We start from the raw sequence: 14,221 nt of genomic DNA on the forward strand, positions 1-14,221 counted from the left end.
GACCGCCAGAATCGCCCCTGGCACGGCCACGGCGGCCGCTGGCTCCGTGGCCGACCTGCTCCGGGCGTCGCAGCTGCCCCCCGAGACGCTGCACCAGGTAGGTCTCCCCACCCTCTGTCCCTGCGGATCTGTGGGGACAATGTCTTTAGGGACAGGGGTTGCGAGTGGGGCGACAGGGCTGCTCCTGGGGACCTGAAGGCCTTTGCCAGCTCGCAGAGAAGGGGCTCTGCAGCTGGGGATGGCGGCGACGCCCTTGTCCCTGGGGGACACCAGCCTCCTCCTCAGCTCAGCTCCTCGCCCAGTGCTGGGTGCGCTTTCCCCATCTTTCTTCCCTGAGACTGGTACTCCCTCCCCTCCCCCGGCCATTTCTGGGGTTCTGCAGCCACCCAGATCCAAAGTTTGCCCTGTTCTGGAAGTGGTGTTTGTTTTGGCTGGTGTCTGGTTTAACCTCTGCTCGCTACTTCTGCCCCTCCCTCTAACGAGTAGGCGCTCAGGGTGCCTTGCTGGGATTTGAACTTGAAGGGTGTGTGTGTCTGTATGGCTCGTTGCCCAGGACTGAATGTTGTCCTCTCGATGTACGTATAGTATATACATATCTACTACATATATATTTGCAATGACAAGTCGCAAAGCAGGGACACGGAACTGCAAGAGGACATTTGTCAAGTCAAAGCCACGTTTCCTATTTGGGCCTCAGAAGTCCACCATGGGGGACAAGCTGTAGTTTCCCATCTATTACTTGGACTTGAATAATAATTGGAAAGTAATGGATGTCATACCTGACTCTTTTTGGCTGCTCCATACCTGGAAAAGGACTGGGGTGATTGACAGCAGAGGCTGTTTTTTTGTGCTTTTCTTGGAGTTTGGAGAAAGACTGCTCGATAAGACCTTTGCTTGTCATTTCATGTCACGAGAACTTTGTGGTGATAAGGTTGTTAATATCAGACCCAAATCACAAAGTGGAACTTTTCTTAAAAGCAATAGTGTGAACGTTATTAACACCAATTGAGTATTTAGAGTAGCGAGTGGTATTTTAAAATCTAGTTACAAAGGAATACTGAGGGTTTTATAGTTCACTTACAATCTCATTGTGTTTGTAGTTATTCTTTAAAATCACTTAAGACTGTCAGCGTTTTATATTGCTGCTGGAGCACACATATGCCTTTATGTTTGTGAGCATAACTTTAGCCACTCTGTAATCTTTTTTTTTTTTTTTTTGAGTCGGAGTCTCACTCCGTCACCCAGGCTGGAGTGCAGTGGCATGCTCATGGCCATTCCAGTATGGGCCTGCTGGGCTCAGGCGATCCTTCCACCTCAGCCTTCCAAGTAGCCAGAATTTTGTTGGTTTGAAATTATTGGGAAACTAAGCAAAAACACTTTTGAGAAAGCAGTTTAAATCACCATTCAAATCTTTTTTAGTTTTGAGGCAGAGTCTCACTCTGTCGCCTAGGCTGGAGTGCAGTGGCACACTCATGACGACTGCTGCCTTGACCTGCTGGGCTCAGGCCATCCTTCCACCTCAGCTTTCCAAGTAGCTGGAACAACAGGCGTGCGCTACCACGCCTGGCTAATTTTTTGATTTATTGTAGAGACGAGGTCTCGCCAAGTTGCCCAGTCTGGTCTCAAACCCTTGGGCTCAGGCAATCCTTTTGTCTCCTTTTGTGCTGAGATTACAGGCTTTAGCCACCGCGCCCGGCCACTCTGTAATATTTAACATTTTTGAAAATACAATTTAGCTTGGCTGTTTGTCCCTAAAGAAGTCCTTGATATGTAGACAGTTCTACATTGCTGTTGAGCAACTGAGCAGTTGAGCTGGACCAGGTAAATAGAAAGTCCGTGTTCTAAAACACCAACCACGGCTATTGAGTGAGGCCCTTAGAATACTCTTGAGCATATTACATTTATTAAGTGCTACTTCCCAGATGAGAGAGGAATAATTGACTGAGAATACCCAGCAAGTAAGTGACAGCTGGGTACCTGTTAAAGCTTATTTTGTTGCCAGTGATACATTGGATATGGTAAGAGGAGAAGGGCATATTAAATCTGAATATGTTGGTTGACGCTTCCTCAGGAATGGGGAGGGGACTTTCCTGGTGTTAGAACCCATGCTTCCTTGAGGCACATGTGATTTAAAAAGAACCCAAGGTAGGCCGGGCATGATGGCTTAAGCTTGTAATCCCAGCACTTTGGGAGGCTGAGGTAAGGGGATTACCTGAACCCATAGGTTCTAGAACAGCCTGGGTAACTTGATGAGACCTCATCTCTACAATAAACAACAACAACAAAACAGCCAGGCGTGGTAGCACGTGCCTGTAGTTCCAGCTACTTGGAAGGCTGAGGTGAAGGGATCTCTGGAGCCCAGCAAGTCGACGCTGGGATGGCTGTGAGGGTGCTACTGCACTCCAGCCTGGGCGTTGGCATGAGACTCCAACTCAAAAACAAAATAAAACGAAACAAAAAAACCCCCAAGGCATAGTGCCTTTGCATGAATGAGATTCTGTTTTTGATGTCCAGCTGAAAACTTGTTGCAAAAGACTGCTTCAGATGCTGGCAAAAGGGGATGTCCCTAGAAGTTTGCTTGGAATAAGTCTCTCAGAGATTTAAGCTCCCTTATTCAGCCCAGCAAAACAAAACACAAGTGATATTCTTGGTACAGGTGAAAATGAACATTGAAGGAAATGTAATCCCAAGGGAGTCAAACAAAGTCAGCCACTGGCAGCCACCTAATTTTTACACACCACTTTGTTAGTGTGTGTGTGCATACTCTATCCATCTTAATTTGCATTACCCTATCAGTGGATTAGCCATTCTTTAAAACAAATGGAAATGCCTTTTTTTTTTTTGACTTGGATTCTCACTCTGTTGCCCAGACTTTAGTGCAGTGGCCGCTCCTGGCCACTGCAGCCTCGACCTGCTGGGCTCCAGCGATCCTTCCACCTCAGCCTTCCAAGTACCTGGAACTACAGGTGCGCACTACCATGCCTGGCTAATTTTTTGATTTATTGTAGAGATGAGGTCTTGCCAAGTTGCCCAGGCAAGTCTCGAACCCTCAGACTTGAGCAGTCCACTCACCTTGGCCTCCCAAAGTGTGGGATTACAGGCTGAGCCACTGAGCCCGGCTGGAAATGGTTTTTACCCTTTCCCTATTAAACAGGAACCTGTAAGTTTAGATTTAAGTGACCCAACAGGTATAACTGCTCAAATCATGGAGGTACTAACCAGTCCTGGTAGTTTCTATGGTAACAACCAGGTTTTCCTCTTAATAAGTATACAATTAAAAAAATTAAAAAACATAAGCATACAATTAAGGTTACCATAATAAAGTTCCAGGAAGGGTGAGGATCCTACCATCTTACCAGGAGTAAATATTCCATAAACATACTGAATTTTATCTGCTCCTTGGAGTAAAAATAAACCACTACACCTGTTAGCTTTGTTATGGAAGTATGGAAGTGAGCTTACAAAGTCATCCTAGGGTTTTTTCCAGTATACATATATGGCATGCATGGTGTATATATATAATCTAAACTTTTTGGTGTGTGTTGGAGTCTCACTCTGTTGCCCAGGCTGGAGTGCAGTGGCATGATCCTGGCTCATCACAGTCTCGACCTCCTGGGCTCAAGTGATCCTTCTGTCTCAGCATCCTGAGTAGTGGGGACTACAGGTGTATGCCATCATGCCTGGCTAATTTTTTAATTTTTTTTGTGGAGACAAGGTCTCACTATGTTGCCCAGGCTGGTCTCGAACTCTTGGGCTCAAGCAATCCTTCCGCCTTGGCCTCCCAAAGTGTTGGAATTGCAGGCATGAACCACTGTGTCTAGTCTCAACATATTTTTTAATAGACAATTTTTTCAGAGAAGTTTTAGATTCACAGCCAAATTTAGCAGAGTTTCCATATACCGTTTGCCCCCACACATGCCCAGCCCTTTTCACTATCAGCATCCCTATCAGAGCCGTACAATTGTTACAATCAATGAACACTGCATTGACACCTCAGTATTGCCCAAAGTCTATAGTTTATATTAGGATTCACTCTTGATGTTGCACTTTCTGTGGGTTTGGACAGATGTATAATGACATTTATCCACCACTGTCTTATTGTACAGAGTACTTTCACTGCCCTAAAAATTCTTTGTGCTCCACTGATTCCTCCCTCTCTCTCCATTAACCTGTGGCAACCACTGATCTTTTTACTGTCTCCATAGTTTTGCCTTTTTCAGAATGTCATATAGTTGGAGTCATACAGTGTGTAGCTTTTTCAGATTGGCTTCTTTCACTTAGTAATATGTTAAAGTTAAGATTCCTCTGTGTCTTTTTATGGTTTGGTGGCTCATTTCTTTTAGTGCTGAATAATTCCATTGTCTGGATGTACCACAATCTGTCTAATCATTCACCTACTGAAGGACATCTTAATTGCTTCCAAGTTTTGTCATTTTTGGCTAGAGCTGTTATACACATCTGTATGCAGGTTTTTGTGTGAATATACATCTTTAAGTCATTTGGGTAAATAGCAAGGAACGTGACTGCTAGATTGTAGGGTAAGAGTATGTCTAGTGTTGAAAGAAACTGCCAAACTGTCTTCTAAAGTGGCTCTTCCATTTTGCATTTCCACCAGCAATGAATGAGAGTTCCCATTGCTTCACATTTTCACCAGCATTTGGTATTGTTAGGGTTTTGGATTTTGGTCATTCTAATATGTGTATAGTGATAGAACATTTTTGTTTTAATTTGTAATTCCCTAATAACATATGATTGTTGAACATCTCTTCTCGTACTTACTTAACATCTTGAATTATATTTTAATGTATCATAGTAGCCTACTTTAAAAGGCCTTTTGGCCTGTTTATAGTGTATTTTCATGTGCTTTTTTATTTTTAAAACAGGATTCTAGCACTGGGTGGAAAATGGTAGAATTAAATGCCTTTAAACTAGAAAAAGAACATATGAATGGCTAAGAACAAGTAAATGGTTTTTGCTTAATAGTTCAAGACAGAACTACAATTGGTTTCCCAGGCTGTGAAGTATTTCACCGGTATTTGAAGGCCTGCATTTTACTAGAAGACACAGGGTGTGGTGGAAATCAGGTTTGGGTTTGACACATTTTAAGTTTCTGTTGTATGTCAAGTACTGCCCTAGGTGCTGAGGTTACAGCAAGTGACTCAAACACAAATCTCTGACCCTGTGGAGCTTATGTTCCATGCAAATGTTTTTACACTTAAGAATTTTTATTTGGGTAAGGAAAGATTTGAAATATAACATCTAAAAATAAAATATCTACCTTAGAGCGGCAAGTTTTATATTTGATGTATTGAATTAACAAACTATATAGGTTTCATTTTTTTTTTTTGAGTCGTGGTCTCACTCTGTTGCCCAGGTTGGAGGGCAGTGGCATGATCAAGGCTCACCACACCTTTAAACTCCTGGGCCCGGGCGATCCTTCTGTCTCAGCCTTCTGAGTAACTGGGACTATTGGTGCATGCCACCGCACACAGCTAATTTTTTTATATATGAGGTTTTGCCATGTTGCCCACGTTGGTCTTGAATCCCTGAACTCAAACAATCCTCCCACTTTGGCCTTCCAAAGTGCTGGGATTACAGGCCTGAGCCACTGCACCCAGCCCTGTATACGCTCCTCTGTAATGTCTGTCTTTTAGGCTGACGTCTTAGTCTCTGGGAATGCAATGCATATTCCAAGTCATTATTATAATTGGTCTTCACTTTTGTGATACTTAATTCTTGGATATTAAGGGGAATAATTAGAATACACTCTTGATTCTGTATTGGGGAAATCATTCTACTGAAAATTATTTAAGCAGCTTTGATTGAGGTAAGGAAGTAAAATAAAGCTATGAGAAGTAGGGAATATTTTTAAAATCTCTGTGCTTGTGCTTACCTCACCACTGGGGAGAATTCATCTCTAAAGGTTTTCTTCTAATTCTTTGAAGCAACTAATCATTAAAGAAAACTATTGGTAAAGACAAATTCTTGTGAACTTTTTCCCATTGCTATATTACTAACTGTAACTATTTTTTAAAAAAATGTAAATTAAGCAATATTCTGTTTTTGCATCTTTGGATCATACCATTTTGTATGAAATAGAGGCCAGCATACTAAAACAGTAACTAGGACTAACCATATGCTGTTTTGAGATAGGCAGTGTTTTTTTTTTTTTCTAAAAGAGAATGGATGTCAGCAGATATAGGAAATGCTGGAGCCAAACCATTGCCTGGTTAAAAGGGGAACATTTGTGTAATAGTTACTTGTTGACTCTTATAATAAAGTATCTCAGGCCTGCAAAACGAGCGAGTTACCCAACTGTGTACCCACTACTCAGTAAAACAGCCTGACTAGAGGGAAATAGTTCCCTCTTTCCCTAACCAGAAGGTTACCACAGTCCTGAATTTGGTGCGCGATTTGAAAATTTCTTTCTACTTTTATTATATGTGTGCATGTATACATATAAGTCACTAAAACTATATATTGTTTTGTATGTCTTAAAATAAGGAGTATCATATTCTGTGTAACCTTCTGTAACTTGCTTTTCCTCTCATTGTTATGTTTTTGGAATTTATCTTGTTGACACATGTAGCTTTAGTTCATTTATGTTTCCTTTAAAAAAATCTTTTATTAACTACTTTTACAATGACTCATTGTTACGGTGCTATAGAGACCCTTATGCCAAAGGGAAGTAGGTGGCATTTTTTTTCTTATTTTTATGGAATGTCACATGGCTGGGGGACTGTTCTAAACATATATGAACATTAAAAACACATCTTCATAGATTGCAGAATGCACACTGATATTCTTGAAGGTGCCAGAGGACCTTTGAGCTGATTCATTGATTTTCATGGGCTTTCTTTTTTCCTCATCTTTTTAAAATTGGAAAATCTCAAACAAATAAGTAGATAGAATAATGCATTAAACTCTACTGTGCTTGTCACTCAGGCTCAAGAACTGTCAATGTATGGCTAACTCCATTCTATCTACACTCCTACCCTTGTTCCCTTCCCCCTCTGTTATCCTGAAGCAAGTTCAGACACCATATGATTCACAGGGCTTGTCTCTAAGGAAGGAACCTGGGTTGGACAGGAGGAGAGGGGAAGATGCAGGAGTTTAAGATGGGTAGAAAAATGTACCTGTGGCCTGTGGTCAAATGGCAATACTGATGATGAGTCAACACTGTCAAGCCGTTGGCAACCATTGAGATAACAGCAGCACTTGATAACTGATTTAGAATAGTTGGGGAGACCTTTAGGGAGATTGAAAAAGTAACCAGCTGAAGTCTAGAAATACAAGATGGAATTGAACGTTGTCCTAGTTTTACACTCCTAAGTAGGGACTGCCCTACTTTAAGGACATAGAAAATTGGTTTTGAGGAAATCCTGGGTTGTTTTGCTAATTATTTGTAACTTTTTAAAGAGGATTTGGTTCTTTTCCAGATATTTTCCCCCCAAACTTTCTATTTGTTTCCTAATGGCAAGTAGCTCATGTTTTGTATTTATGGCATTTTATTCTTCATACTCATCTAGTGGTGGATAGTCTATTAACCTAGATTGCTCAGGATTGAAGGATTTCCTGGGGGCATGGAACTTTCAGTTTCCAGGTGGTTCCAGGCAAATTGGGATGATTGATCACCCCTTCTCTTGGTTACTGCATTAGTTACCTATTGCTCTGTAATGAATTCCCACAAATTTAGCAGCTTGAAACAGCACACATTTATTATCTCCCAGTTTCTGTGGGTCAGGAGTCTGGCCATAGCTTAGCTGGATTCTTGACTCAGAGTTTTGTGAAACTGCAATCAAGGTGTCAGCTGGGTTACATTCCTTTCTGCAGCTTGGGCACCTCTTCCAAGCTCACTTGGTTGTAGAATTTAATTCCTTGTGATTTGGAGACTGAGGCTCAGCTTCAAGGCTGTCTGCAGTTCCCTCCACATGGCCTTCACCATAGACAGTTCACAACATGGCTCTTTGCTTCTTCAAGGCCAGCAGGAGAGTGTCTCTCTCCAGTCATCTAAGACAAGTGGAATCCCATCACTTTTCCCATATTCCATTGGTTAGCAGCAAGTCACAGATTCTGTCTGCACTCAAGGGGAGGGGATTATACAAAAGCAGAGACCAGGGAGTGAGAATTATGGGGGGATACTTTAGGATATTTCCACCACACTTGTTCTCCAGGATTTGTCAGAAAGCAGAAAATGATTGTTTAATATATACATGTTTTGTCCAGCCACTAATTTAGAATTCCTTTATCTTTTTTTTTGAGTCGAAATTTTACTCTGTCACCCAGGCCTGTTGGGCTCAGGCAATCCTTACGCTTCAGCCTTCCAAGTAGCTGGAACTACAGGTGTGTGCCACCACGCCTGGCTAATTTTTTGTTTTATTGTAGAGGTGAGGTCTCACCATTTTGCTCAGGCTAGTCTTGAACCCCTGGGCTCAGGTAATCCTCTCACCTCCGCCTCCCAAAGTGCTGGGATTACAGACATGAGCCACTGGGCCCAGCTAATTCCTTTATCTTTTTAAGAAATATTTTCATGCATAATTCATTTTCTTATCCCAATTAGAAGTGGCAAATACATGACTTGTTAGGTATTTTCAATTTTAGTCTTTAGGCAATTTATTTTTCTTCTTAACTAGTAGGAGGCAGAAAAAAAAGTGGAAAAGCAGATGTGAACACCTTGTATGGCTACTCCTGCACAGAATACTCTAAAGCAGGCCTTCTTAGCCCAAGTCATTTCTGGGATCTGTGAATTTAGATGAGGAGAAGAACTACTACATCTTTTACTACCCCCCCAACTGAAGTTGAGTACTTCCTTCTATTATGTATGTAGGCAACAAACCACAGTCCCGTTAGATCATCCTGTGACTTTATCACCTATATAAATAGGATCTTTTAAAATTATAATTCTCACAGATATTTCTTTTTTCGTTTTCTTTTTTTTTTGAGTTGGAGTCTCACTCCGTCACCCAGGCTGGAGTGCAGTGTCACACTCCCAGCCATCGCAGCCTCGACTTGCTGGGCTCTGGCAATCCTTCCGCCTCAGCCTTCCGAGTAGCTGGAACTACAGGTGTGCACTACCACGCCCAGCTAATTTTTGATTTATTGTAGAGATGAGGTCTCACTGAGTTGCCCAGGTGGGTCTCAAATCCGCGGGCTCAGGCAATCCATTCGCCTCAGCCTCCCATAGTGCTGGGATTACAGGCTGAGCCACCGAGCCCGGCTGTCACAGATATTTCAGTGATGGTTTATAATTGTTTAGACATTGGCTGATCTTATTATTCATTGTATGGATAAAGAAACATGTATTAGCTGGGCTCGGTGGCTCAGCCTGTAATCCCGCACCTTTGGGAGGCTGAGGTGAGTGGATTGCCTGAGCCTGCGGGTTCAAGACCCGCCTGGGCAACGTGGTGAGACCTCATCTCTACAATAAATCAAAAATTAGCCGGGTGTGGTAGCGCGCACCTGTAGTTCCAGCTACTTGGAAGGCTGAGGCGGAGGGATCGTCGGAGCCCAGCAGGTTGAGGCTGCGGTGGCCAGGATCGGCCACTGCACTCCAGTCTGGGCGACAGAGTGAGACTCCAACTCAAAAATTAAATAAATAAATAAAAATAAAAAGAAACATGTATTAATACCATACATTTAAAAACATTTTTTTTGTTTTTTGGGTTTTTTTCTGAGTCAGAGTCTTATTCTGTTGCCCAGGCTGGAGTGTGGTGGCTCACCGCAGCCTCAACCTTCTGGGCTCAGGTAATCCTTCTGCCTCAGCCTCCCAAGTAGCTGAGACTACAGGCATGTGCCACCATGCCCAGCTAATTTTTTTACTTTTTGCTGATATGAGGTCTCACTATGTTGCCCAGGCTTGTCTCAAACTCCTGGGCTCAAGTGATCCTTCCACCTCAGCCTCCCAAATTGCTGGGATTACCGATATGAACCACCATGCCCAGCTAAAAAATATTTTGATAGCTGTATTTCAGTGTATTTATTTTATAATCTTTATGTATCTTATTTTAAGTGTTTAATTTTATATATTTAAAAACACTATTGAATTGGACATGGTGGCTCATACCTGTAATCTCAGAACTTTGGGAGACTGAGGCCAGAAGATTGCTTGAGCCCAGGAGTTCTAGACCAGCCTGAGCAACATAGTGAAACCTTGTCTCTACAAAAAATAAAAAAATTAGCCAGGTGTGATGGCATGTGCCTATAGTCCCAGCTACTTGGGAGGCTGAAGTGGGAGGATCACCCAAGTACAGAAGGTCGAGGCTGTGGTGAGCTGTGATGGTACCACTGCACTCCAGCCTGGGTGACAAGTGAGACCCTGTCTCAAAAAAAACCAAAAAACAAAAAACCTACCACCAACAGCACATTATTTTCAGAAATGGTCCATACACCAGACTGTCAAAAAGGCTGCAGCACAAAAACGATTAAGATGTACCACATGTTCTACTCATAAGCGTACCCTGAACATTTACCATAGTACTGTAAGAAAGGGATTGGCAATAGATGGAAACTGTCAGAAAAAGGGGCTGGGTACAGAACATCAATAAGAGTACCTGCTCTTAAACCAGGCAAAGTGGGGACCAAAGAGAGGCCCAAACTTTACCTATACGATGACCACTTGTATATCTAACCTTGAATTGTACCCCACATCTTTAAAATAATAATAATAAAATTAACAAACAAGCCCTGCTCTGAAGAGTTGCAAGATGTTGGGACTGGAAATAACGGTTCTTCATAGTTCACTGTTCTCAAAGTCTAAAGCAGCAGCGCTATGGCAAGTCCATGGTCAGGCATGAGATTCCTTCAGGCTGCTGTGGTCCCTTCTCCTCTCCTCCTCCAGTCTGGGCTGCAGAAAGCCCAGAGCAAATGGATGCTCAGCTGTTTCCTCCAAGATCTCACCAAGGACAGTCCCTACAGTCCCAGCTCTGAGCTCTGCTCCTGACCTTTTTATCTGGCGCTCCCATCTGTGCTTCACTGTGAAGGAGGAAGGACAAGCCCCTCTGGAGCAAGTGCCAGCTGCTTGTTAGGCCTGTTTTATTTACTACTACTATCTCTACTTAAGAGATGTTGGCTAGAACGTAGACTTGAAGGAAAAAGTCATTTTAACAGACTTGAGAAACTCAACTATTCTTATAATTTCATTCAGGACTAGGAGAGGCTATTAGACTAGTAGGAAATGTTCACTTTGACTTAATTCATTTGTAACACTTTGCCACTGGTTTATAAAAAAAAGATTTTGTGGTAGGTAATTAAGCGTTTCATCTATGTTAATTTTCTGAATAATTGAAATGAATCCTAGCAATGCCGGCAATTAAAATTTGTTGTTTTTTAAGGGCACACTTTTTGAAACATGTAATGTTTGCCCCATGCCTTCAAAAGTACATATTTAATACAATAATCTTTGTCTCTCCCTTAGTTCAGGGTCAGCTTTGTGAAGAACAGATGATAATACACTAATAGCTTTTTGTCCCTGAAGGTGTTTGGTGTGCTCTGCTTTTTGCATTTTTCCTCTTTAGGATTTCATTACAATTATTTTAAAATATTTTAACTCCTCACCTTTGCATACACTCTGGTACCCTTATAGCCCTAATACTGAGAGATGGCATGGGGATAGTTTAGCCTCTTAATTTTTTCTTTGTTCTAGAACAAGGTTTCTTAATTTCAGCACCACAGGCACTTTGGGACTGGATGATTTGTTGTGAGGGACTGTCCTGTGCATTGTGGGATGTCTAGTAACATTCCTAGTTTCCACTCACTAGATGCTAGTAGTTGTCCCTCTCCTAGTTGTTACAAAAAATGTTTCCAGATGTTGATAGATGATGCCAACTCTGTAAAATATTTAAGATGGTTTATTCAGAGCCACATTTGAGTGACTTAGGCCAGTGATAATGTCCCTTGAAAACATGTGCCCAAGGTGGTTGAATTTTACATGCTTGGTTATATACATCTTAGGAAGGCAGAAGTTACAAAAAACCATAACTCAATACATGTGAGATTTATGTTGGCTTGATTTGGCCCGGGAAGATGAGACATCTCTAGTTGGGGGGGCTTATAGGTCATGGGTGGATTCAAAGATTTGCTCTAAGGAATTTTGAAATCAGTAAAGGAAATGCTGCTGTTGAGATAAGGGCACAAAGCGTTGAGAGGAAGTTTCTTGATTTGTAGATGAAGCCTCATAGGTGGCAGCCCTGAGAGAGGATAGCAAATGTCTAGTTCTTCTATGGATCCACAGGGAGGAGATTCTATACAGATGCAGATTTCCCCAAGAGATGGCTTTGTCAGGTCATAAAATATTTTTGATTTCCTTTTTGTTTGAGTTGAGGTCTCTGTCGCCTAGACTGGCGTGCAGTGGCATGAACTTGAACCCCTTGGCTGAAGGGACTCCCCTTTCTCAGCCTCCCGAGTAGCTGGGACCACAGGCATGTGCCATCATGCCTGGCTAATTTTTTTATTGTAGAGATGAGGTCTTGCCATGTTGCCTAGGCTGGTCTTGAACTTATGGGCTCAAGCAATCCTCCTTCCTTGACCTCCCAAAATGCTGAGATCATTATAGATGTGAGCCACCATACTTGGCATAATTTCCTTCTTTATCTGTTATGTGATGGTATGCCAGAGTCAGGTTGGAAAGTAAGCCATATTATACAGGGTTAATAAAAACTCATCTCCCCAGGTCCCTTAGAAATCTGGCAAAAGAGAGAAAAATGGTCTGAGTTTAGTTCTCACATTGTCAGATGTCCCTTGTGAGCAAAATTTACTCTAGTTCTACACATATGATGATAACAACATGGTAGCAGCTTACATTTGTGTACTGATTACCATGTATTGGGCTTTATCCTGTGATTTGTAAGATGTTCATCTCATTTAATTCTCACAACCAAACCATAGGTTAGTTATTGTGTCATCCCCATTTTGAAGAAAACAATACTGAGACATAGTTTCACTTACCTGTCCAAGGTCATGTAGATAAGTGACTTCTGGCAATACTTTTCATCGTATATGTATAGTTTGAAATTTAGGTTGAAATTCAGTCTTTATTCAGGAGACAGAATTCAAAGGGGGATGTTTCCTGATGATATCTTAATGGAGAGGCTATTGCAATTCTGTGTAAGTTGGAATTCTTACTCAAAGGGGGTGATTCCATGGATGTGTATCTGAGTAAAAGACTTGGACCATTTCTAAGAAGCTTCTGTGGCATGTTAAAGTAGAACATGGAGCGGTGTTGGGTCCAGGATAACTAATCAAACCTTGAAACCAAGGAAGCCATTGGAAACTGGGGTTAGGCTATTCAGGGTCCCACAGGAAAAGGCATGCTCATAGGGTTTTAGTGAAAACAAGAATGTTGAGGCATGAATGGACTAGCAGCAGCAGGAAGCTATTGCCATTCCTAGACTTGAAGAGTCAAGGGAAGGTAACTTTGTTGCTGGAGCTGTGAAAGGTGGTCCCTCTACAGGAACAATAGTAGTAAAAACACGCAACCTTTGCCCAAATTATTTCCAGAGCAGGGCTGGTGGGGTGGGGTCCAAGTAGCTTACTTCTGTCTCCTGCCTTCTGATTTGCTGCAGTGCCTCTCATTGTCCTAACCCAACTAAGAGACAAGGGAGCCTAGATGTTGAAGCTTATAGAAGTTAGCCTCTTGGGCTGAGTGAATGAAGAAGGGTGGAGAGTGGCTCTGGGGGACAAATGGAGGAAAATCCAGCACAGGCTACAAGTGGGAGTGGGAAACACTACCCTGGGGTCTAGGAGAATGGGGCATGGTTGGTGATGAAAGCAAGAAAAGTCCTATTGCGCCAAGCAGGACCTGAGGGTTCAGACCTCCAGGAGGAAGAAGCGAGGGCTGGGCAGGAATGACTGGTTCCTCTGAGGTTCTTTTTTCAATCTCTCCAGAGAAGCCTTGAGGAGTACGGGGTTGCCTGTTTGTGTTTGGCTGTGTGTGTGTGTGTGTGTGTGTGTGTGTGTGTGTGTGTGTACTTTTTGATCAGAGTAGGGCATTTTCATGGGAGTGTTCGTCCTTGTTCACAGCACTGGCACATGTACAATTAGAGTGACCATCTTGGAGATTCTGCTAGGAGTAACTGCATATGGTGGGAAAGGTTGCCATGGGAGCAGAGATTACTTCAAGGGAATAGAAAGTGTGTTATAATGTTTGGGGGTATGGCCAAGTATTAGTTTGGCTTCTTTCCTTCTCTGAAGTATAGGATTTCAGTAGGAATTCATCCTTACCCCA

General features: G+C 42.4%; 1 protein-coding gene across 1 annotated transcript in view; it reads left to right on the top strand.

Annotated features, from left to right (window-relative positions):
• Position 1: 1 nt before the first annotated feature.
• Positions 2-14,221, top strand: part of REPS2 (RALBP1 associated Eps domain containing 2) — a gene marked incomplete at its 5' end in the record, with an annotated part of 227,588 nt that continues 213,368 nt past the window's right edge. Inside the window, one exon of the mRNA XM_008060764.1 lies at positions 2-97. Within this exon, the coding sequence (XP_008058955.1) occupies positions 2-97 (96 nt within the window). The remainder of the gene's footprint in view (positions 98-14,221) is intronic.

This window comes from Carlito syrichta, unplaced genomic scaffold, assembly GCF_000164805.1.
Source record: "Carlito syrichta isolate Samal-C Ts95f unplaced genomic scaffold, Tarsius_syrichta-2.0.1 Scaffold304715, whole genome shotgun sequence".
NCBI lineage: Eukaryota > Metazoa > Chordata > Mammalia > Primates > Tarsiidae > Carlito > Carlito syrichta.